Below are 22,384 nucleotides of genomic sequence, written 5' to 3' on the forward strand. Positions count from 1 at the left end.
CCAACTCTCATTCTGCCTTTAAAATACCACCTGAACTCAGCCACTACGGGAATCAGTGTGCGGGGTCCTCAAAAGACCAGGCATGGAGCCAGATGCGGTGGGGCACACCTGCCGTCCGGGGACTCTGGAGGCTGAGGCAGGAGGATCACAAGTTGGAGGCCAGCCTCCACAAAGTAGTGAGACCCTGTCTCAAAATAAAGCAGAGCTGGGAGGAGCAGAGGGCAGAGCAGGTCCCACAGCTCCGAGGGCCTCCAGGGACCAGGGGCCCCCTGTCCCGGGTTCTCTGAGGCTGTCTTGGAGGGAAGAGGGGTGGGAGGGGACAGGGCTGTGGGGGGTCAGCTTTTCCACCACCAAAAAAAAGCCTCACACTCGGGGTGGGGAGAGGGGCACCCGCCGGGGTCCAGCCAGAGCCCAGACTCCTCTTCGGGGCTCAGGGAGGTGGGCCGCCCACCAGCCGTCCACTGCCCTCCCAGGCCTTGCCCTGCATTTCCTGTAAACACCGACACTTCCTCCCTGGCAGAGCTGGGGACACACCCGGCTGACAGGGCCCTGCACAGGACGGTGGCCGGGACTCCAGCTCCACTCCTCACCTCGGCCCAGCAATGCCACCACCTGTCAGAGCCGACCACGCCCCAGGCCACAGATGGGCCAAGGGAGGCCCGAGGGGGACAGGGCAGGGCTCTGGGACGGCACAGCAGGTCTGCAGGAGGACTCCAGAGGCCGAGGTGCACCCAGTGTGACCCAGGGAGGCTGGGGAGGCTGGGGAGGCAGGGGAGGCCGGGGAGGCCGGGAGGCCGGGAGGCAGGAACAGTGGTCCAGAGGCAGGGACTCTGGAACCAGCCCACCTGGTCCTCCACCTCCTGCCACGGGGCCATCTTGCAAAGTTTTCTGTGCCTCCATTTTCCTGACCCCTAAAATGGGCCACCGCGGCCTTCACCCCAGACTCAGGAAACCTCCGGCCGCAGGGTTTGCCTCTTTGAAATCAGGAGCTGCAGGTCTGAGCCACAGCCCCTGGGGACCCTGGGGGACTGGAATTCCAACCTCAAAATAGATCCGAGGGCCGCCCTGGGCCTGGCTCGGCTCTGCCAGGAATTCATCCTGTGACCTTGGACAAAAATACCTCCCTCCTGGTTCTCGGTTTCCTCCTGACAAAATGGAGTCCCAAAGCCCCACTCGGCCTCCCTCCGGGGAGAGCGGAGGGGACAATGGGCAGGGAAGTCCCCGTGGATGATGCCTGAGGAGATTAAGTCAGGCACCGGTGACTCTAAGAAGGACAGGTAGAGAGGACCCCAGGGAGGACCAAGAAACTGAATGGCCTCTGGGAGGCCCTTTGTCCCCACGCCAGGTCTTCTCCCAGGTCTCAGATCTCTGGGAACTCGGTCAATCTCAGTCCCTGTAAATTCCCTCACTAAGTGCACCTGCCTGTGACCTCTTGCCCGTGACCTCCCAGGGACTTGGGAGGCTGAGGCAGGAGGATCGCAAAGTAGAGGCCAGCCTCAGCCTCTGCAACTTACGGAGGCCCTCAGCAGCTCAGGGAGACCCTGTTTCTCAATAAGATAGAAAAAGGGCTGGGGTCGGGGCTCTGCGGTCGGGTGGAACACCCCTGGGTTGGACCCCCTGCATTTAAAAAAAAAAATCACTGTTATCAAAACGACCTTGGGCTAATTTTGGACCAGGTGACCTGGGGGCGGGGCTCTGTGTGTCCTCGGGGGCTGAATTCTCAGGTGATAGGTCACCAGGGCCCACAGTCGGCCTGATGTCACATTAACAAGAAGTGGGACGCCTGCTTCTTAGGTCAGTGGGATCCAAGGGCCTGTTTCAATATGGGCCTTCACTGCCCTTGAACTTGACCCCAAGAGCGTCACAGAGAAAAGGAAGGAGAACCCCCCCAAGGAGCCGTCAGTGACCAGAGGAGGCCGGGACGCTGCCGTGGAGGGACCTAGAATCCAGGATGAGGCCACCGTTATCTCATGATCAGAGAAGCGCTGAGCTGGTCCCCTAAGGCTCTGGGGACACTAGGAACTGTCTGACGTCATCAGGCTGATGTCACCCTCCCCCTCCCGCCCCTCCCCCAGTCCCCAGCCCTGCTCCCCGCCCCCTGCAGGTGACATTTCTTGGTTTCCTAAATAAACCTCTCTGCAGGGACACGCCCTCAAATTCATTTCTGTGACATTGAATCTACAGCCCCTTCGTCCTGAGTGAGGTCCCCCAGTCCTGGGTGTCTGCAAGTGTCCCCCAGCCTCAGATGGCCGGAGTGGACCAGACTCAGGAGGAGGGGACATCCCAGACACCAGGCAAGGAGCAGCCCCAGGCTACGGGGGAGAGTTTCTCTCTCGGGCTGCAAACGTGGATCCCTAAGTAACACCCCAGACCCCAAGAACCAGGGTCTTTGCGGGTACGACCCGGAAACCTACCTTTTCATTTTTGGGGGGTACCAGGGATTGAACCCAGGGGCACTTTACCCCTGAGCCCCGTCCCCAGCCCCTTTTCTATTTTATTTAGAGACAGGGTCTCGCTGAGTTGCTTAGGACCTCGCTAAGTGGCTGAGGCTGGCCTCCAACTTGCGATCCTCCTGCCTCAGCCTCCTGAGTCACAGGGATGACGGGCATAGCCATCCCATCCAGCTGCAAATGAGACTTTTTAAATAACTGATTTTCTTTGGGAGGGTCCTAGAGGTCCCCCTGCCTGGTGGCCCTGGATGGTGCCTTGTGCAGGGGAATCCGTGACTGGGAGGTCCCCTTGGGAGGCCGGACAGCCTCCGGGTGCTCTGCAGGCCCTGGGGACGGAGGGCCGTCCAGGGGGGTCTGATCCACTGACCCCCACAGCATCCAGCCAAGGACTCGGCAGGCCCGGCCTCGGATTTGGAGGCTAAAAGAAAAGGAGGCCCTCGGCCTCCTGGTCCCGAGCCAGGTCCCTCTTAGACACGCAGAGGACCTTGGAGGTCTCCGACCCGGGGTCCCTCTGCGGTGGCTCTTGGGTGGCGCCGTCCAGCTCGCTATTTGTGGAGCGCCCTGTCCTGTGCCAAGCTGGGGACGGGGACCCGCCTTTCATGCCGAGCCAAGGCCCCAAAGGGAAGAGGGAATAAATCAGGCCCAACGTCCCGGGGACACAGCAGGCGGCGGGAGGCATCTGGATCCTCTTTTCTTTGCAGAGAGACGCCACCCTGGGCCGGGGGACCATGACAGACGCACAGAAGCTTCTAGAAGCCAGCTTCTCTGCACCCCGAGGCAGCTGGCCGTGAGCCCGGGTGGCGAGGGACTCGGATGTGGCCCTGGGGTCTGAGGTCGAGGACATGTCCCCCTTGGAGTCCTCCGGGGAGCTGGCGGAGGGCCCTGGGGGACGCCAGGGGTGGGTCCGAGGACCACGACTTGGCATCTGGGCGGAACAGGCAGGGACCAGGCCAGACATCGGGTGGCAGCAGCTGCCAGCGTCCTCCCGGGGGACCCTGCAGAAGTGGAGCTCCTCCCCGTGGGAGGGGCCTGTGAGCCCCCAGCTCAGGGCCTGTCCCCTCTGTCCCCAGAGCAGCCCTCTGCTGTCACATCCCTGCCACTCAAAACCGCTCCCCAGGTGTCCTGTCTAGATAAGGGAGAGGGGACAGTCAGTTCCACCTGTGGCCTGTGCTGGGGGCCTTTTCCTCTTATCTTTTCTGAGATCTGATCCTGAAGGAGAAAAGAAGATCAGTCCCCTGTGCTCAGAGCTTCAGCTAGTCACACCTCCTAAGGTGACACAAGTCCCCCTGGAGCTGTGGGTGGCCCCAGGCTGCCCGAGGCCTTCCCAGCCATGGCTTGGAAACGGTCACTGGCCGCAGGACAGCACCTTACAGACGGAGGGGGGGACACAGGCCTGAAATCCCAGGGGCTCAGGAGGCTGAGGCAGGAGGATCGCAAATTGGAGGCCAGCCTCAGCCACTAAGCCAGGCCCTAAGCAACTCGGGGAGACCCTCTCTCTAAATAAAATAAATAAATAAATAAATAAACAAGAGGGCCTGGGGGGCGGCTCCGTGGCTGAGAGCCCCAGGGTTCAATCCCCAGCACCAAAATCATCATCATAAAAATAAGAAGAAGAGAGGCTCCGCCTGACTCGGCGCATGCGCATCACGCGCTGTCAGCAGAACGCAGCCCAGGGCCCGCGCTCAGGCCAGCACCGTGGCACTGGTCACCTTCCGGGGACGCTCTGGGATGTGGGTGAATGAGTGTGAGCACCTCTGGGGCAGCCTGGGGACAGCCAGGTGCAGCCAGCACGGCGCCTTCCCTGAGGACGTGGCTTGGTCTAGGGAACCTTGCAGGGAAGGAGACAGAGTGCGCATGCGCGCTCCGGGCTGCAGGAGGCCGGGCTGGGCCCTGGGGGCGCTGCAGACCTGGGGGCTCGGGTGACCTTTTAGAAGACATTTTTGAAATGAGTTTTGAATGCAAACGCACTGGCTGGACCTCTCCAATGAGCTTCCTCCTCTGTGACCAGAATCCATGGCCCTGGGCTGTGTCCAGGACACTGGCCGCTGGGCCTCTGGTCACCTGCCACTCAGCCAGGAGGTCACTAGGGTGGGGAGCAGCCAAGCCCTCTGCGACCACCAGACGGCCCTGGAGGCTCAGGTCACAAACACACGTACTAGTGGCCAGGGTCTCAGGCCCACCAGGCACCTAACAGTCCCATTTGAGCTCAGCGCGGTGGTGCACGCCTGTCACCCCAGCGCTGGGGAGGCTGAGGCAGGAGGATCGCAAGTCGGAGGCCAGCCTCAGCAACAGCGAGGCCCTCAGCAACTCAGCGAGCCCCTGTCTCTAAATGAAACACAAAATGGGGCTGGGGTCGGGGCTCAGTGGTCCAGGGCCCCTGAGTTCCATCCCTGGTACAGAAAAGAAAAATGTCCCGTTGGATGTACCCAGATCTGTGAGGTCACCCGTCCTGAGATGAATTCCACCAGCTTCCGCCCAGCCAGGAGGCGGATCTGGGTGAAGCCTCTGAGTCTCCCACTTCCTGGGGTTGAGGAAAGGGAAGGGGAGGCGCTGGGGACCCCGGCTTTTCCTTTCCAGGACCCTTTTCAAGTCCAACACTCCCCTCAGGTCTCGCCTGCATCCTTTGTGCTACAGATTTCCTACGGTTGGCCAGACGCGGTGGCGCACACCTATGAGGCCAGCTGTTTGGGAGGCTGAGGCAGGAGGATCACGAGTTCAACACCAGCCTCAGCAACGCAGTGACACCCTGAGTAACTCAGTGAGACTGTGTCCCTAAATAAAATTTTAAAAAGGGGCTGGGCAGGGGGGCCCATGCCTGCAATCTCAGCGGCTCAGGAGGCTGAGGCAGGAGGATCTGAAATTGAAGGCCAGCCTCAGCCATGTAGGGAGGCCCTGAGCAACTCAGGGAGACCCTGTCTCTAAATAAAATACAAAAAAGGGCTGGGGACGGGGCTCAGGGGGTAAGTGCCCCCTGGGGTCCACCTCCCACGGGACCAGGATGTGCCCTGAGATAGCCTGGGGCCCTCGGGCCTCAGAAGAGAACTGTTCATCCGACAAACTGTCACCGAGCACCAGCTGGACCCAGGCCCCCTCTGCATGTGGGGCGCTGGGTGGGAGCAGGAGGAGCCAGCGAGCGGCTCAGGGCTGGGGTCCAGGACCGAGTGCCACAGCTTCTCCTCCTCCCAGGGCTTCTCCTCCCAGTGGGAAGTCCGGGCCTCCGTCCTTCCGGGCCTCCCTCCCTCTGAGCCTCCCTGTCTCTAGGCTGGGGCCAGGGAGACTGAGAAGCGCAGGAGCAGACAGAGGGCTAGAGCACCTGGGGTGTGGCTGGGCTGCGGGGCCAGGGCCTCCAGGAGTGAGAGCCTGGGGTTCCTGGAAGACGGAGGCAGGGAGGCTCCTCCCTGGAGGCCGAGCAGCTGCCTAAACTCCGGGTCTCGCTCCACCACTGACTCACTCGCAGCTCAGAACCCAGCCTTGACCTCTGGCCTGGGGCCAGCCAGGAAACTTGGGCTTGGACCAGGGCCCTCCCTGGAAACCGTCTGCAGCATCCAGGGAGAGCTCGGGAGGGGCCGAGTGGGCCCAGAACAATCCCAGCTGCAAGACGTCACCGCCCTGGCTTCTGCGGTCACAGGGCCACCGCCCCAGGTGTGGCCCGTGACCCGCCACAGCCCACCCCAGCTCAGCACCAGGGCTCGGCCCTGCCACCTCCACAAGCCACAGGATGGTGGCTTCCCTGCAGATTTCCAGGGTTCTGGGTCTGACTGTGCCGCCTGCTGCTGTGTGACCCTGGGCCACGCGCTTGCGGTCTCTGGATGGCACTCACAAGGCAGGGCCACCTTGGCAGCTCCCAGACGCCCTGTGCCAGGGGCAGCTGCCATGAAAAATGTCCTGAGTTTTCTTTTTGCCCAGCCCTTTCCTGTATTTTATTCAGAGACAGGGGCTCGCTGAGCTGCCGAGGGCCTCACGAAGTTGCCGAGGCTGGCCTCCACCTTGCGATCCTCCTGCCTCAGCCTCCAGGCTCACAGCTGCTCGCCCCCATGCCCAGCGACTCTCCGGGGGTTTTTGTGGAAGGCTACTCCTGCCCAATGGCTTGGTGGCTGGCCCTCCACAGAACAAAAGACCTGCTTCTGAGTGACAGGCGGGGACGTCCCCCTCCCCCTCCCCGTGGGGGGTCTGTAACCCTCTGGTTAAATGATGGGTGAGCAGAGCCTCCTAAATATGTAGACCCGACAGACAGACAGACAGACAGACAGTCTCATTACAGAGGACGGCGGGGCCGCAGCAGACGAGGGGGGTTTCCAACTGCAGGCCTCAGACACCCCGGGCTCTCGCAGGTGTCCCTGGTGAATGTCCTGGTCACCCGCTGTGACCACAGGGAGAGTGCCACACGTCCAGTCCCAGGCTCCGGGGGGCCCTCTGCAAGTGTCAACCGTCTCCAGTCTCCCCGTGACTCTCTGAGGCAGCTGCTGTCACTTCCCTGGTTTTCAACCCACGAGGAGGCTGGGGGCACAGAGAGGTTCAGTAATCTGCCCAAGGACGCCCAGCTCCTTAGAAACAGAGCTGGGGTGGCCGCCACGCAGCCTTGTGACCCAGCCCTGACCCTGTGTGGCGGGGAAACTTTCCAAGTAACCTCCGCACCTAGGGAGGGTGGCGCTTCTGGTCCTCGCGCCAAGGCTTATTGTGGTATGGATCATGGCACCACTCTGAACCTCAGTTTCCTCTTCTACTAAAAAAATAACCTTGGGTCACCACCCCCACAGGGACGTTCAGCAAATTACATGAGATGATGTACCTAAAGGGAGCAGGGACCTGGGGACAGGATGCAGAGCGTGGGTACCGGGGACGGATGAGGTTTTAAAAGTCTGGCTCTGCTGTGGCCAGCTCCGTGACCTTGTGTCCTTCGTTGACCCTTGACCTCTAGGGACCTTAGTCTCTTTATCTTTTCTTTTTGGACTGAACATAGGGGTACCTAACCCCTGAGCCCCACCTTGAGCCCTTTTTGTTTTCTGGAGACAGGGTCCCCCTGAGTTGCTGAGGGCCTCGCTAAGTGGCTGAGGCTGGCCTCCAACGCGCGATCCTCCTGCCTCAGCCTCCTGAGCCACTGGGATGACAGGCATGGGCCACCACCTGCCCAGAGCACCAAGCTGGGGCTGAGCCTTTAACACAGGGGACCTCGGGGACTCTCCAGACCCTGGCCCTCCCAGGCGTCTTACTCTGCTGAGATCCAAATCTTTTTTTTTTTTTTTTTTTTTTGATAACAGATTCCTCCTGCTTCAGCTGCGTGTGACACACTTGTCCCCATGGGACAGACGGGGAAATGAGGCCCAGAGGCTTTGAGGACGGAGGGGACTGGGGCGGGGACAAAGGCCTCTCCCCCTCGGAAGGACCCTCACGTGGCCCTGAGTGCGTCCCCAACGCGGGTCTCTCGTCAGGGTCCCTCCCTGTGAGTTTTATGGCATTTAATTTAAACTGATGGTCGGGGACCCGCGGCACAGGCTCCTCTGTTAAGTCAGAAAATTAAAAACGGAGCGTCCCCATCCGTCAAGTGCCCAGCCCCAGGCGCTGGGCCGCGAGGACCTGGGGGGGACGATCTGCGGGTGGCCCAGGTCCTTCCAGGGGACTTAATGAAAGTTCTGCTGAGCGCATTTGTCAAAAGGGAAATGATAGCGGGAGGGTGGTGGCCCGGGCTCAGGGACAGAGGGGAAGACACCCGGCCACCGCTGCCTGGCCAGCGCTCAGGCCGGACTCCGCGCACCAGCCCGTGGGAGGCTGGAGGCTGGGCCTCCTCTGCGCCCTGGACTGGCCGGCCACTGACACTCGGGCTGTGAGTCACCTTGGTGAGGCCACAGCGTGGGCTCGGTGGCCTCTGCCAGTGTCTGTGACCAGGCCTTGGTCTGCACTGGACACCTCATAGCCGCCCCTGCCCCGGGTTGGTGAGCAGGTGGCTCCTTTGACTTTTGACGTGAAAAGACGGGATGCCTGGGATTTCTGGGGACATCTTTCTGGGGACGTCTTTCACGGGACGCCAGCCCCGGTCTTCTCTCTTGGGCGTCAACGAGAAACAAGTGCTGGGCGCCGTGGCCACAGGCCTGTCATCCCCGCGGCTCTGGAGGCCGAGGCAGGAGGATGGTGAGTTGGAGGCCAGCCTCAGCAACAGTGAGGCCCTGAACATCTCAGGGAGACCCTGACCCTCAATAAAATACCAGGAGGGCAGGGGACGGGGCGCAGGGGTCCTCCCTGAAGCAGGGCCGTGTGTCCGGTGCGCACTGGGATTTGTCCCCATCACTTGTGCCAGGATCCCCGCGGGCCCCACGTCAACCTCCCCCTTCTCTCCAGGGACCCCTGGGACCCTGTTCAGAGACCTGTTCTTGGTGACCCCCGGAGGCCAGCGGGGGCACCCAGGCCACCTCTCTCTCCTCTCCCTTGTCACCAAGAGCCTCCAGAGCGTCCCCGTCCTGGATGTCCCCCTCCTTCTGTGAGCAGCCTGTGACAGGCCACCCCTCTGCGCCCTCCGGCCACGTGCCTACTGCAGCCAGGGGACGTCCCTGCCACCACCCGGGGACCCAGCAGAAGAACACCCGCCCGCTCCATCCTGGACCTCCGCGGTCACCGCAAGGCCACCACCCAGCTGGCTCAGGGACGCTCCCCGACCCAGCGGCGGGTCCAGCCGGGCCACCAGCCATGGGGACAGAAGGGACATGTCCTTCCCGCGTTCCTCGAGCCTCTGGGCCGGCCACCAATGTCAACACTGGGCACAGCAGTGCCACCTGCCTCCTGCCAGGGACATGCCCAGCAGCAACTGGATGAGGGGCGGCAGGAGCCCAGTGTCCCCTCCCCGGGGCGCAGGGCCAGCGCGAGTGGACACCGCACAGAGGGCCAGGCGGCCTGGGGTCAGATGGACAGACGGACGGACGGATGCTCGGACAGACGGACAGACACTCGCAGGGCACAAGGGACCCGCTTCGCCCTCCTAGATTCTACCCAGATCCAGTCCAAAGCCGGCGTCCAGCAGCAGGTGACCTGGACCTTGTCACCTAAGGATGCTCACGGGTCCCTTTGCCCCCCACACCAAGGCTGGCGACCCCCACTCTCTGTCACAGAAGCCACCAAGGCACAGAGGGCTCAGTGACCTGCCCCAGGCCACGCCGCTGAAACCCAGGTGGCTCGTCACCGAAGCCCGTGTGCCGAGCCACCGTGACACACACAGCAGACACACAGGGCCACTCTCAGTGCACGGGGACAGCCCTCGGGCTGGGGCTCGGGGGACCAGCCCTTGCCCACGTGTGCACGGCCCGGGGCTCCCCCAGCCCCCCAAAATCACAGAAAGAAGAACCGTCCACATCTGTGGGCGGCGAGGGAGGAGGGGACGCCCACACGGCCACACGGGGACACGGGGACATGTGGGTCACCCACAGAGAGTCGCTGCGACCTCTGGTCAGTCTGAAGGGGCCCACAGTAGGCCACGGTGGGGGCCCTCGGCTGGGAGTCACCTAGATGCCACATCAGGCAAGAGACAAAAGTGACAGGGACGGGGACATCAAGGGGACACGCGGGACAAGCTGGTCTGGGTGGCGTTTGGCCAAAAATACGTCCTTGATGACTGTGAGCAGGCACCTCGGCCGGCCACCCCACACAGGGCTCAGGGCCCGAGGGTCCGGGTGGACCTCGAACCTGCAACGGCACATTCCCTTATTAAGCGCCTACTGTGTGGCCAACTATGGGGCCCAGGGGCCTCTTCAGACAGAAGACCGGGCTCCCCCTCCACGACCGCGTTCTGATGGCCGGGGACACAGGACCCATCTGGAAGGCAAGGCAGTGGGACCAGATCTCTGTGAACACACGTTTGGCTTTGTTTCGTGAATTGGGGATCAAAGTCGTGGCACTCGGCCCCTGAGCCCCGTCCCCAGCCCCATTGTGTGTCTTATTTAGAGTCAGGGCCTCCCTGAGCTGCTTAGGGCCTCACTTTTGCTGAGGCTGGCCTCCACCTTGCGATCCTCCTGCCTCAGCCTCCCGAGCTGCTAGGAACACAGGCGTGCGCCCCCGCACCCGGCTCCACTGTGACACCAAGTGTCCTCTGCAGGTTTTTCATTGAAAAAAAAAAAATGAACTTGACTTAGAGAAAGATACTAAGCCCCTACGTCCAGCCGGTGTAACAGAAGAGTCTAGAAATAACAGAACCCTCTAACCCCACGCTGTGCAGAGGGGCCACTGTGGCCTGGCTTTCCCAGGGTCCCCTGTCCCCAACTCGGGCTTTGAACCCAGGTCCCCCAGGCCCCGCCCTCTTGCCACCTGTTTTGGCTTCTGCCTGTGGCTCACACTGAAGCGAGCTGAGTCTGAGGACAGGGATCCCACCCCGGACCCTGGCTGCTCAGCAGCACCCCAGCCCCTGACCACCTCAAAGGCCCTCAGGAGGAGAGGTGGCCCCGCCCCCAGGCCTGTCAATCAAACCTCCCCTGCCGAGCTGTCCTGGCCCCAGGTGGGGACTTTCCTGGGAAGTCCCTTCCGAGCGCCTGAGGCCGGAGGCAGAAGGAGATGTGCCTTCTGCACGGGAGATTTACCGCTGTCACTCTGGCCTCCAGCATCCAGTGGTGCAATCCTGCTTTTGAAAGTCAGGATCTGACAGTTTGGGACACTCCACCCCATGCCCCAGGCTGCAGTGTCACCTGTGAGTAGATGCCAGCAGAGCCACCGACCAGTACCAGTCAGTCAAGGTTCGGGGATTTGCTGTTTTTCTGGTATATTTGATTCCCTTATTATGAAAGGGCTTTGTTTAAATTTTTTTTGGGGGGGGGAGGGGACTACAGGACAAGGTAACAGGGCCTTTGCATATGGCAAGCAACCCCAAGGGGCACTCCATATGGGCTCAAAGCTGAAGAAGTTGCCCTTGGGGTTGTGCAGTGCACAACCTGCACAACCAGACCTGGCCACCCTTTGTGAAATTCACTGCAAATTCCTAAACCAAGAGTCCAAAAAAAAAAAAAAAAAAACTTGAGTCCTAATAAGGATCCCTTTCTGTTCCCGAAGGGCAGGGGAAGGGAGCAGAGAATCCTTCTCAAATCACCACCCTGGGGGCTTTTCATTGATTCAGACTGGGTGACCCCCAAAGAGCGTAAGTGACAGAGGGTGAACTGGAGGTGCACCCCGCGCACCAGGGACAGCCGGATTTGGTGACCCCAGCCGGGGATGATCAATAGAAGGCATTGAGTCAGTCTGGGGGGAGGTGGGGACAGGAAACCCCAGTCTTGTTCAACAGGGATCCAAACACTGGAGACGTCCATTCAGAAATTTAGCTCAGGGCACGACCAGCTCTTTAAACAAGTCAGATTGTGTTCTCGGGTTCCCCGTTGAATGGCAGGGGGTGTCTGCACCATAAAAAGGTCTCAATCTCCACGCAGGGTAGTTTCCCGGTGGTGACAGATACCTGGCAAGGTTCCTGAACCTTCCGTCTGAGTCATTTTCCCAGAGAGCGCTAGCAAAGCCCTCCACCCAGGATTTGAGAAATGCCCCAATCATCACATCTTTACCATATTTGGCATTTTATACAGAAAACCCTGACACAGAAAAGACTGGCATCTCTCGCATCCAGACTCCGTGGCTCCCGTTTCACAGGTAAAGTCACGGAGGAGGCTCAGAGAGGTCAAGACACTCACCCCGAGTCACACAGCTAGAAAGAGGCCCCAAGGTACTAAGTCCCTGTTAGCCAGGAGGCTCAGAGAGGTCAAGACACCCACCCCACGTCACACAGCTAGAAAGAGACCACAAAGCCAGTGTCTGCTGACCCTGTGTCCCCAAGCTGCCCGTCCTGAGTCTCCGTACCTCTCTGCCTCCTGCTCGGTGCTCTGCTGCCTGTTGTCGAAGGCGTTGAAGCTGCTCATGTCCACGTAGCCGTCGTTCTCGTTGGCGGTGGACAGGGCCCTGCTCTGCTCCTCGAAGAGCTTGGTGAAGGTGCCGGGGCGGGCGGGCCTGCGGGGCGGGATCTGGATGTTCTCGTAGTCCGAGTTCCCCCCGGGGATGTTCTCGTAGTCCGACGTGTCGGCGTTGGGGAAGGAGATGGAGCGAGGCTTGGTCAGCGGCAAGGGCAGGAAGGGCGGCCGCGAGCGGTCTTCGAAGGACTCCACCCTGGACACGGTCCTGCTCAGGGGGATGCCCTTCCTCTTGCTGTCCCTGTAGAAGAGGAGGGACGAGGGGGACTCGCAGGCGCGCAGCTTCCCGGCCCGGGACTTGAGCTGCGGCGAGTTCCCGAAGCTTCTGCGCTCCAGGTCCAGGAGCCTGGGGGGGCCGTGGTAGCTGGACTCGGAGGAGGACCTGGACGAGGACACGCTCAGGTCCCCGTGCCCTTTGCTCTCTGACTTCTTTTTGAAGGTCAAGGCCAGGAAGCGCTTGAAGGATGACTTCTTCTTCTTGGTGGCCTTGTCGGGGGACTCGCTGTCCAGCAGCAGCGAGGGCGAGCTCTTGGTGATGGGCCTCTTGGTGATGCAGGCCAGGTCGAAGGGGGGCGGGATGTCCACCACGGACGACGGCGTGGACGTGCCACTCGACGGCACGTGGTTCCTCTGCGAGAAGCTGCCCGAGGAGCCGATGACGCAGGGCAGCGACAGGTTGTCGTCCTTCCTCTGGATCCTGAGCTCGTCCAGCCCGGGGCCGTCGGGCTCCCGGAACATGCCCACGGGGACCTCCCGGGCCTCCACCGAGAAGGAGCGCGGGTACAGCGTGAAGGCCCGGGGCTTGGCGGGCAGGGCCCGGCTGCCGTCGGGGGGCCTCCCGTCCAGGGGCGACCGCGGTTCCTCCGCGGCCCCGGGGATGCCCGAGCCCGAGGGACCCGCCTCTGGCCCCGCTTCTTCTAGGACCGTTTCTGGGACATACCCAGCCACCTTCCCAGAGTGCGGACGCGCCCGGGTGGCCAGGCCCTTCCTGTCCGAGGGGACCAAGCCGCCCTCGGCAGCAGAGCTCGTCTCTTCGGTGCCGTCGGGGGTGGCCGGTGTCTCTGGCTGTCCCCCTCCTCCAGGGTCCCCCGGGCTGGGCAGGCCCACGGCCACCACGTAGGGGTTGCTCAGCGAGTCGTCGGGGGCGTCCTCCTCGTCCTCTGGCACGACCACCACGTCGGGGATCGAGGGTCCCTCCGCAGCGTCCCCCGGCAGCTGGGGGGTGTCCTCCGCGCACTGCCCCTCGGCCCCGGGTTCCTGCCCCGGTTCGGGGACCTGGGAATAGGTGTCGCTGCAGAAGGAGGTGCTCTCCGTGGGCAGGAAGGCGTAGGGACTTCCTGTGAGCGATGTCACAAAGTCGTCCAGGCTGTCGCTTTCGAAAGGGACGATCTGGCAGCTGTCCTCGGTGGCCTCGTCCTGCATGGGGGGCTCCATGGGCTCGTCCTGCGCGGGGTCCTCCCCTTCCAAGGACCCTTCTTCTGCCGCCCTTTGTCCCTGGTCGGGTGCTTCCTCCTGGTCCCCCTGGTCCCCCTGGTCCCCGCGGGCTGGGCTGCCCTCGCCCTCCTCCTCCACTTCGCCGTCCTCCTCCTGCTCCTCCTGTCCCTCAGGGGTCTCCAGGCTGTCGGTGGCGGTCTCAGTCCCCTGGATGGCGGTGCTCAGCTCCTCACGCTCCTGGGTTTCCTCGCTGTCATCTGCAGCGTCCTGCCCCGTGTCCTGGGCCGCCCCGTCGGGGTCCCCGGCCTCGTGGAGTCCCCCAGGTTCGGCTCCATCGGGGTCCTCCTCCCCGTCCTCCTGCGCCTCCTCCTCCCCGGGGGCCTCGGGCTCCTCGCAGGGGACCTCGGGAGCCTCTGCGTCCACGTGCGTGAGAATGATCTCGTCCTCCGAGATGTCGCCCGTGTCCCAGGGCCCCCGGGCCCCCAGGTTGTAGGCGTTGTGCGCCTTCACCCGCTTCTCCTCCTCCTCGCTCGTGGAGCCCTGCTCCTCCGTCCCCAGCGCGTCCTCACAGTCCTCCTCCTCGTTTTCAGGGGTGTCGCCTGTGTGTCCCTCGCCCTCTCCGCTGGGTGTCCCTTCGGCCGGGTCCTCACCCGCGCCCGTGTCCCGGCCTCCGTCCTCCTGCTCCTCCTCCCCAGGGTCACCCGGAGGCTCCTCCTCGGGGGCCACATTCTCCACGTCCCTCGCCACCGCCCTGGGGACCTCGATGTCATCCTCGTCCGTCTCGGACTCGCGCCCTGGGTCCAGCCCCGGGTCCGCGCAGAGCAGCCGCCCGTTGCGGCATTTGGTGACGCTGTCGCCGACGCACACTCCGGGCCTGCAGTCGCCGGGGTCGGCCAGCCTGGGCTTGGGGGCGATCGGGGGCTTGGGACCCCGGGGCGCGCGGGGCGGACTGCGCAGGCGAAGGTGGGGCGAGGCGGCCGGCGGGGGCGCCACCCCGGGGGCGCGCGGGCTGCTGGTCCTGGGCTTGGGGGCGACCGGTGGCTTGGGCGAGTCTGAAGAATCGGAGCAGAAAAAACAAAAAAAAAAGAAAGAAAGAAAATTAGAATTGTCTCTGCTGCCATCGGGAATGGGCTCAATGGAACCCAGAAGGGCCCCAGGTTCCAGGGGACCCTGAAGACAGAACCCCGGGAACGCCATCGACTGTCCCTGGTGGCTCCCGCCCCGCCCCCACCACTGTCATCTGCAGGGACCCCTCCACCTGCCACTGCACAGCCGCTCCCTGAACCAAGGGCACAGGCCTCTGTCCTGGAAATCAACCGAATGGCACCTCCTGCACCTCGGGGGACAGAGGGTGTCCTGATCGTCACATGGGTCCCCCCCACAGCGAGCCACCAGAAGGGCCTTCTGCGTCAATGAACCATGAGAAAATGTGACTTTTACGGGCGCTGGTCCCGTGGAGCGCACTGTCCCCTCGACGGCGGACGCAACAGAAACCAGGTGCTGGGCGTGGTGGGGTCTTCCAGGATCAAGGGGAAAACCTGGCACAGCTGAGATGCGACCCCTGGAGGACAGCCACGGACCCGTGGGATGGTGCAATCCAACAGCCACTGTCTCATCTTGAAGGGAGGACTCACAATGTACACCCCATAATATCAGGGACGTGTGGTTTTGGGGACAGTCACATCTGAAATCCACACGCGTCCAGGCGGTGGCAGCCAGGGCGCCGCAGGGGCATGCGCAGTTCAGGGGAAGAAGGACCCGTGTGTGCCAACAGGAGAAGCTGCAAAAAGTCTCTTCTGTTGGGCACCTGGTGGCCCACGACTGTCATCCCAGGGGCTCAGGAGGCTGAGACAGGAGGATCATGAGTTGGAGGCCAGCCTCAACCACTTAGCGAGGCCCTAAGCAACTCAGGGAGACCCTGACTCTAAATAAAATACAAAACAGGGCTGGGGAGGGGGCTCAGGGGTTGAGTGTCCCTGAGTCCAATCCCCAATAGGTACCAAAAAAAAAAAAAAAAGTAAGGGAGCCAGGTGTGGTGGCAGGAAGCCTCCCTACAGTCCCACCCACTTTGGAGGCTGAGGAGGGAGGATAACCTGAGCCCAAGAGTTGGAGGCCAGTCTGAGCAACATGGTGAGACCCTCTCAAAAAAATTGAAGTGGGTGAAAACCTTCTTCATGATATATTTTATTCAAATTTGGATATAATTTCATTTTATTTATTTGGATTCTGTGCTTGACCCTGGGCAAAGGCAAGCGCTCCGAGCACCTGTGAGGCAGGCGGGCTCAGCACCATGCTTTTTAGGCTGCGGCCGGGGAAATGCATCCATTTTTACAATGTTTTCTTTTTTTTTTTTTTTTTGAGGGGAGTATCAGGGATTGAACTCAGGGGCACTTGACCCCTGAGCCCCGTCCCCACCCCTATTTTGTGTTTTATTTAGAGACAGGGTCTCCCTGAGTGGCTCAGCGCCTCGCTGTTGCTGAGGCTGGCCTCCAACTTGCGATCCTCCTGCCTCAGCCTCCCGAGCTGCTGGGATGACAGGCGTGGGCCACTGCACCCGGCAAATTTTTTTAATAGTGTTTTCAACTTAAAATGAATCTCAGGACACAGCCCCGTCCGTGGTCAGCTGAGAAGTACCTACAGTCAATATGCAAAGTGTATTAACGAGATGCTGGACATTTCTTTTTTCATACTGGGAGCCTTGGCCTTTGAACATGTGTTTGACACTCGGGGCCCTGCTCCACTCAGACCAGCCACATGCCCAGCACCAGCCTGGCTCTGAGTTTGCACATAGCTGTGACATCATGCCCAGGCACCTCCGTTTCTGGGTGTCTGCAGCCAAAGTCAATACCGTCTTCTGCAAACTGGCAGAATCATGTCAAATGCAGCTGAGGCTCCAGATGAAATAAAAACCTCCCAGAGCAGCAAACATATAATTCCCAGGCCACCCACTGGGCAAGCAGAGTCACACTCCACGGAGCAGTTGTCTGCATGCTTATTAGTGGCTGCGGCAGGAGCCCTGCAAGTTTTCAGATGTGGTAGCCGACAGGCAGCCACATGAAGGCGGCCCAGCTCCCAAGGACATTGAAGCCAACACCGCATGGAACCCCTAACCCACCCTGCGCTCATCCACGTCATGGCTCAGGGGACCACAGACCTGCAGTCAACAACCTAAGATCTTCTAGGAATAAAAAGTGATTTTCCAACTCGATGCTTCCAGAAGCAACGATGTCCTGGCGTAGGAAAATAGCTGTCCAAATTAGTGGGCAAAAAAAAAAAATTTTTTTTGGAGCTTAAGAAGAAACTTTGGCTGAGCAGAGTGGCTGAGGCTTGTCATCCCAGCGACTCGGGAGGCTGAGGCAGGAGGATCTCAAGTTGGAGGCCAGCCTCAGCCATTGAGCAAAACCCTGTCTCAATATAAGAAGGGAGTTTGTAGCTCCGTGGTGGAGCATCTGCTCAGCAGGCATGAGACACGGGGTTCAGTCCCCCGGACCAAAAACAAATGAGAGGCAAGAGTGGGGATCCCAGGGACACTCACTGTGGCTGTTGAGAGAGAGGCCAGCCCTGGCCTGCCCACACCCCCCTGGCCTGCGCCTTGCTCTGCGCTGAGATGTTACAAAGTATCAGCCCGAGCTCTGAACATCAGGTGTCAGGGGCTGGGGGGGAATTATCCACTGGGGGTGGGGACACTCATTCCTCATCCTTAACAGGTGGCATTTCACAGAGGCGCCATGAGACCGAGGGACAGACCGCGCTGTGAAAAATGACCGTCACCCTGGCTGCAGCGGCCCCACCCCCACCCCATCCTTCATCCAATCAAGCTATTGATCCGTGGGCACCGGCTCCTCGCGAAAGGTTACGGTGGGTGTCTGAGGCGTGACCCGGCAAGAAAATGTGGTCCCCACGGAACGATACGGCTCTGTGGCCACCCTGCGCTTCTAGGACTGGGCCCCACGGTGCTTCCCCTGCGTCTCTCCGAAATCAAGGGCAGCCAGAATCAGAAAGGCCTCGTCTGGCCCCCTTGCTGAAAGATGAGGAAACAGGCACAGAGAGGGCAGGTAAGTGGCATGGGGTTGCACAGCAAGACTGGTGTAGTCCCCTCACTCTGCCTGTGGTTTTCGGTCAAAGAGTGTTTTCTTTACAGTGGAGACTCCGAGGTCTCAGCGTGTAGGGAGGCAGGGCAGGGTGAAAATGTAGGGAAACCGAGGCCAGAGAGACCCAGAACAGCTAGAGACGTGAGAATTTTGGCTTTTGGTATCAGTGATTGAACCCAGGGTTGCCTAACCACCCAGCCACATCCCCAACCCTTTTTATTTATGTTGAAGACAAGGTCTCACTAGGTTGCTTACAGCCTCACTAAGTTCCAGAGGCTGGCCAGAAACCTGCGATCCTCCTGCCTCAGCCTCCTGAGCCGCAGGGAACACAGGTGTGAGCCACCGTGCCCGGCCAGGTGAGAAATTTAAATAACTAGCTTTAGTGTGCTCCTCCTCCTCCTCGATTTCCTTTAGTCCAGCTCCAGTAAATACTAACTGAGCACCTACTGTGGACCAGGCCCTCACCCAGATTCTTTGCACACATCACTAGTAAGTGAAATAAAGATGTCGCTCTCAGGGATCTTCTCTTGGGAGGTGGCGGGAGACGGGCAAGATGGAGGGAAAGTTCATTATGCCAGGTGAAAACAAGCTCCATGCAGAAAAGGGGTGGCGCTTTTAAATAAAGCGAACAGGACATTAGAGCCAAGATGTAAAAACGGGTGAGAGAAGCCCCAACGCACTTGTCACGCCCAAGAAACAGCAAAGGAGACCGGTCCAACCCAGGTTTTGAGCTCCCTCCTGCCCACCACCTTACAAAAAGGAACCCAATGGCCAGGCAAGGTGGTGCCCATCTTTAATCCCAGAGGAGGCTGAGGCAGGAGGATCGTGAGGTGGAGGCCAGCCTCAGTAACTTAGTGAGGCCCTCTGTAGAGCGAAGGGCTGGCCACCTCCACCTGGGAAGCGCATGGCTCTCCTTATGACGTCCTCGGACATCCCCACACTCAGTCCCCAAGTCTGTTTGAGCTGCAGATCTCCAGCCCCCCGCCCCCCCCCACAGGATGCCCAGGACCATGCGCTGCAAGAGTCATTAATTATCTCCAATTTCACCTTCCCACGGTGTCTTCATTAATTGGTTCCTGGGGACCTGCCGGAGTGTCCAAGCCAAGCCTGACGATTTCTAATTAGGCTGCTGCTCAGCGAGTCCAGTGACCCACGACAGGACACTTCCCCGGATGACAGACTGGGACACCACGGAGAACCAGGGGCCTGGGGCTCACCATGTGGCGCTGATGCCTGCTCTGTCACCCATCGGCTCTGTGATCCCGGTCACTGTGCCCCTGGGTGCCTCCATTTCCTTCTTGGTCAAAATGGAAGCAACACCCCGCTCTTTCACAGGACTGGGGAGAAGTCCCAGAGAAGGGACAGGCATTGGAAATGCATAGCAGAGACACCCCGGCAGGCATGTCCTGCGTACCTACTGTGTGCTAGGGACCGGATTAAAAAGCAGCCCCTCAAGATGAGCAGGCGGTGGTTCAACCCTGTCTCAGACCCTCGATAAGTTGGTGACCCCCAAAATCCAGGCACCTGCTTTTGCATCTATAAAATGAGGGGGTAGCAATAGTACTCCCCCAATCGGGTGACAGCGAATGTCAAATAAATTGATACAAATAGAACACTTGGTAGCACCACCTGATACAAAGTTAATAGCTGATACCTATTAGCTAGTATTTATGGGCTGCTTAGAATGCACACTGGTCTAGGCACCTCATACGCTTTGTGACCACAAGAACTCAATGACAAAGAGCTTATATCTCCATTTTTCAGGTAAAGAAACTGAGGTGCTAGGCGCGGTGGTGCATGCAGATAATCCCAGCAACTCGGGAGGCTGAGGCAGGAGGATCACAAGTTCAAGGCCAGCCTCAGCGATAGAGTGAGGCCCTAAGCAACTTAGCTACACCCAGTCTCAAAAATAAAACATAAAAAGGGCTGGGGATGGGGCTCAGTGGTTAAGCACCCCTGGGTTCAATCCCTGGTCAAAAAAAAAAAAAAAAAAGAAAGAAGAAACTGAGGTTCAGAGTGGCTCAGTAACCTGCTCAAGGTCTCACTAAACTAGGTTTATGGTGGCTCCGAGGTTCATTTCCTGGGATTCTGTAAACCAAGAACAACACCATCAGGAAATTCTGAGCATGGTACCCACGACAGGCTGTAATCACACAGGAGAAGGAACCCGGTTTATGCTTTTAGACAAATTACAGGACGGCGGAATCAAAGATGGCCAACCGCCCAGACCTCTAGGACCAAACCTGCCTCCAACTTGATCCGGCCTCCCTCCATCCTCCCTGTTCTGGGAGAAGGGGAAGGCTGGCCCACGCCCCACTCAGGAAAACGTGGGAAAGCTGGAAAGGCTCTCACCATTGTTATCAAGTGACTTTTATTAGAAGCCCAGGGTAAAAGCTAGCCAGCCTCTGTGCAGGCTGTCCCAGCCCAGCCAAGAGGCAAAGTCCCTCCAAGCAATGGCTGGCTGGGGCGCTGGGACCGTGCTCCAGCCTCCTCCACTCCCACCCAGTGGCACCCCTGCTCCTACGCCCCTCCCCCATTCCTTGACGCGCAGGGACCCCCCCAGGTGTCCACATGCCCAGCCCCAAGGGCGCTCCATCCTTTGTAGATCCTTCTGGTCCCCTGGCTCCTGGGGGCACCTCGCTCCTAAGACAATGACCTTTTTTTGGTTTTTTTCCATTAAAACAATTTTGAAAAGAAAAGGGGAAAGGAAAAGAAAAACCACACACACACACACACACACACACACACACACACACACACACACACGGGGCAGCAGGATATGGTTCCAACGCAGCCAAAATGGTGGCTTCCTGTTTCTTTAGGGATGTGTTTTGGAGCGTGGCTTTGGAGAGGGTGTTGGTCGGGAGCTCGATTCGAGGAGAAAAAGGAAACGGGGCAGCGAGGTCCCGGGCAGGAGGAGCGCGCGGCGGGCAGGGGGCACGGCGCGGCCAGGTCTCCTCTTGGAGAGAACTTTCTGCCCTCGGCGCAGGGGCGCGCTGCGGCGGCGGGGAGCGCGGGGGACCAGGACACGGGGACAGGCGCCACCCAAGCCCAGCCTCCCTTTCCCGAGGCGCCCCTCGGCCTCCTCCTCGGAGGCTCGGGTTCCGCGGGAGCTCGGAGGGGCAGGGACTCCCGGGTGAGCGGTGTCCCCGCGCTGGGTCCCTAGGAGGACGCGGGGCCAGGGCGGTCCCCGAGGGGGCTGCGACGAGGGCGGGGACCGGGGGCTTCGAGACCCTGGGGTCCGGGAGGGAGCGGCGCGCGCCGCGGGCACAGGGGGGGACCGCGCAGCGCCGCGGGGTTGGGGACAGCTCCGGTGGCCCGGGTCCCGCGGCCCCAGCGCAGCCCCCGGAAAGGCGTCCGAGGACGTCGGGGGGACCCCTGGAAATGGGGGGTGACGGGATGTGGGGACGCGACGCCGTCACTTGGGCGAAAGGGGCGCCCTTCCCCGTGGCCGGGGAGGACCGCGGTGGGAGCTGCTGGCGACGGCGACCAGGGCGCTGCCCCTCGGAGCTGAGCGCGCGTCCGTCCGGGGCCGGGGACCCCGACTCCCCGCCCAGACCTCGGGGAGGCCGCGCCTCAGGGGAGGTCGGTGCCCCCCGCGGCTCGCCCCCGACGCCCCGCGGGCTCCAACGGGAGGGACCCGCGCGTCCCAGGGCGCCTCCTACCTGCCCGGTTCATCTTCCAGCGCGCGGAGCCCCAGGCCCGGCGTCGGCCCGTCCGTCCGTCCGTCCGTCCGTCGGTGCGAGCGCCACTCGGCCGCCGACCGCCTCACTCCATGGCCGCCCGCGGGGCCCGCGCCCCCTGCGCCCGCCCCGCCCCCGGCGCGCGCCGGACTCGGCAGGGCCTGGGGGGGGTCGCGGGGCGGGGCCGGGGCGGGGCCTGGGCGCGGGGCGGGGCCGAGGAGGGGGCGCGGGGCGGGGCGCGGGCTGGGCGTGGCCGGGGGCGTGGCCGGGGGCGTGGCCGGGGAGGGGGCGCCCGGCGGCGGCGCGGGGCTCGGGGTTCTGCGCGGGGCTTGAGCCTGGGGGCGGGGCGCGGCGGACTCGGAGGGCGGGGCGTGGGGAGGGGGCGCGGCCAGGGAGGGGGCGAGGGGAGGGGGCGGGCGCGCCGCTGGGGGGTTGCGGGGGGCGGTGTCGCGTCCGCTCCGCGCCCGGGCTCCGCGCTGTCCCTGTGCGCGCTGCGCCGGCCGCGCCCCCGCCCCTGCTGGACGTCTCCTCCGGGCGCGGAGAGGGAGGGTTCCTTTTTTCCCCTTTCCCTGTCCCCTGACAGGGACCCGAGAGGGTCCAGGAGTCCCGCGTGCATTCCCAGGGGCCAAGGCAGTGGGGGTCTTAGGGACAAGTTGGGTGTCTGGGGGACCGTGGGGTCCCCTTCGGGTTCGTCTTTGGCCGTGCACCCTGTGCGGAGCCGGGCAGGCGCTCCGGATGGACGCCACCAGGTTGTGGCCTCGGGGAACGTGGAGGGGAGCAGGTGGCCCAGAGACCCAGGACCAAGC

The 22,384-nt window shown here is 61.5% G+C and overlaps 1 protein-coding gene across 1 annotated transcript in view; it reads right to left on the reverse strand.

Annotated features, from left to right (window-relative positions):
• Window positions 1–21,682, reverse strand: part of Fgd5 (FYVE, RhoGEF and PH domain containing 5) — a 56,081-nt gene extending 34,399 nt beyond the window's left edge. The window contains exons 1-2 of the mRNA XM_026383062.2: window positions 21,561–21,682; window positions 12,264–14,856 (exon numbers count right to left, since the gene is read on the reverse strand). Coding sequence (XP_026238847.2) covers window positions 12,264–14,856; window positions 21,561–21,573 — 2,606 coding nt within the window. The 5' untranslated portion in view covers window positions 21,574–21,682. The remainder of the gene's footprint in view (window positions 1–12,263; window positions 14,857–21,560) is intronic.
• Between the last annotated feature and the right edge of the window lie 702 nt (window positions 21,683–22,384).

The sequence above is a fragment of the Urocitellus parryii genome, chromosome 16, assembly GCF_045843805.1.
Source record: "Urocitellus parryii isolate mUroPar1 chromosome 16, mUroPar1.hap1, whole genome shotgun sequence".
NCBI classification, from domain to species: Eukaryota; Metazoa; Chordata; class Mammalia; order Rodentia; family Sciuridae; genus Urocitellus; species Urocitellus parryii.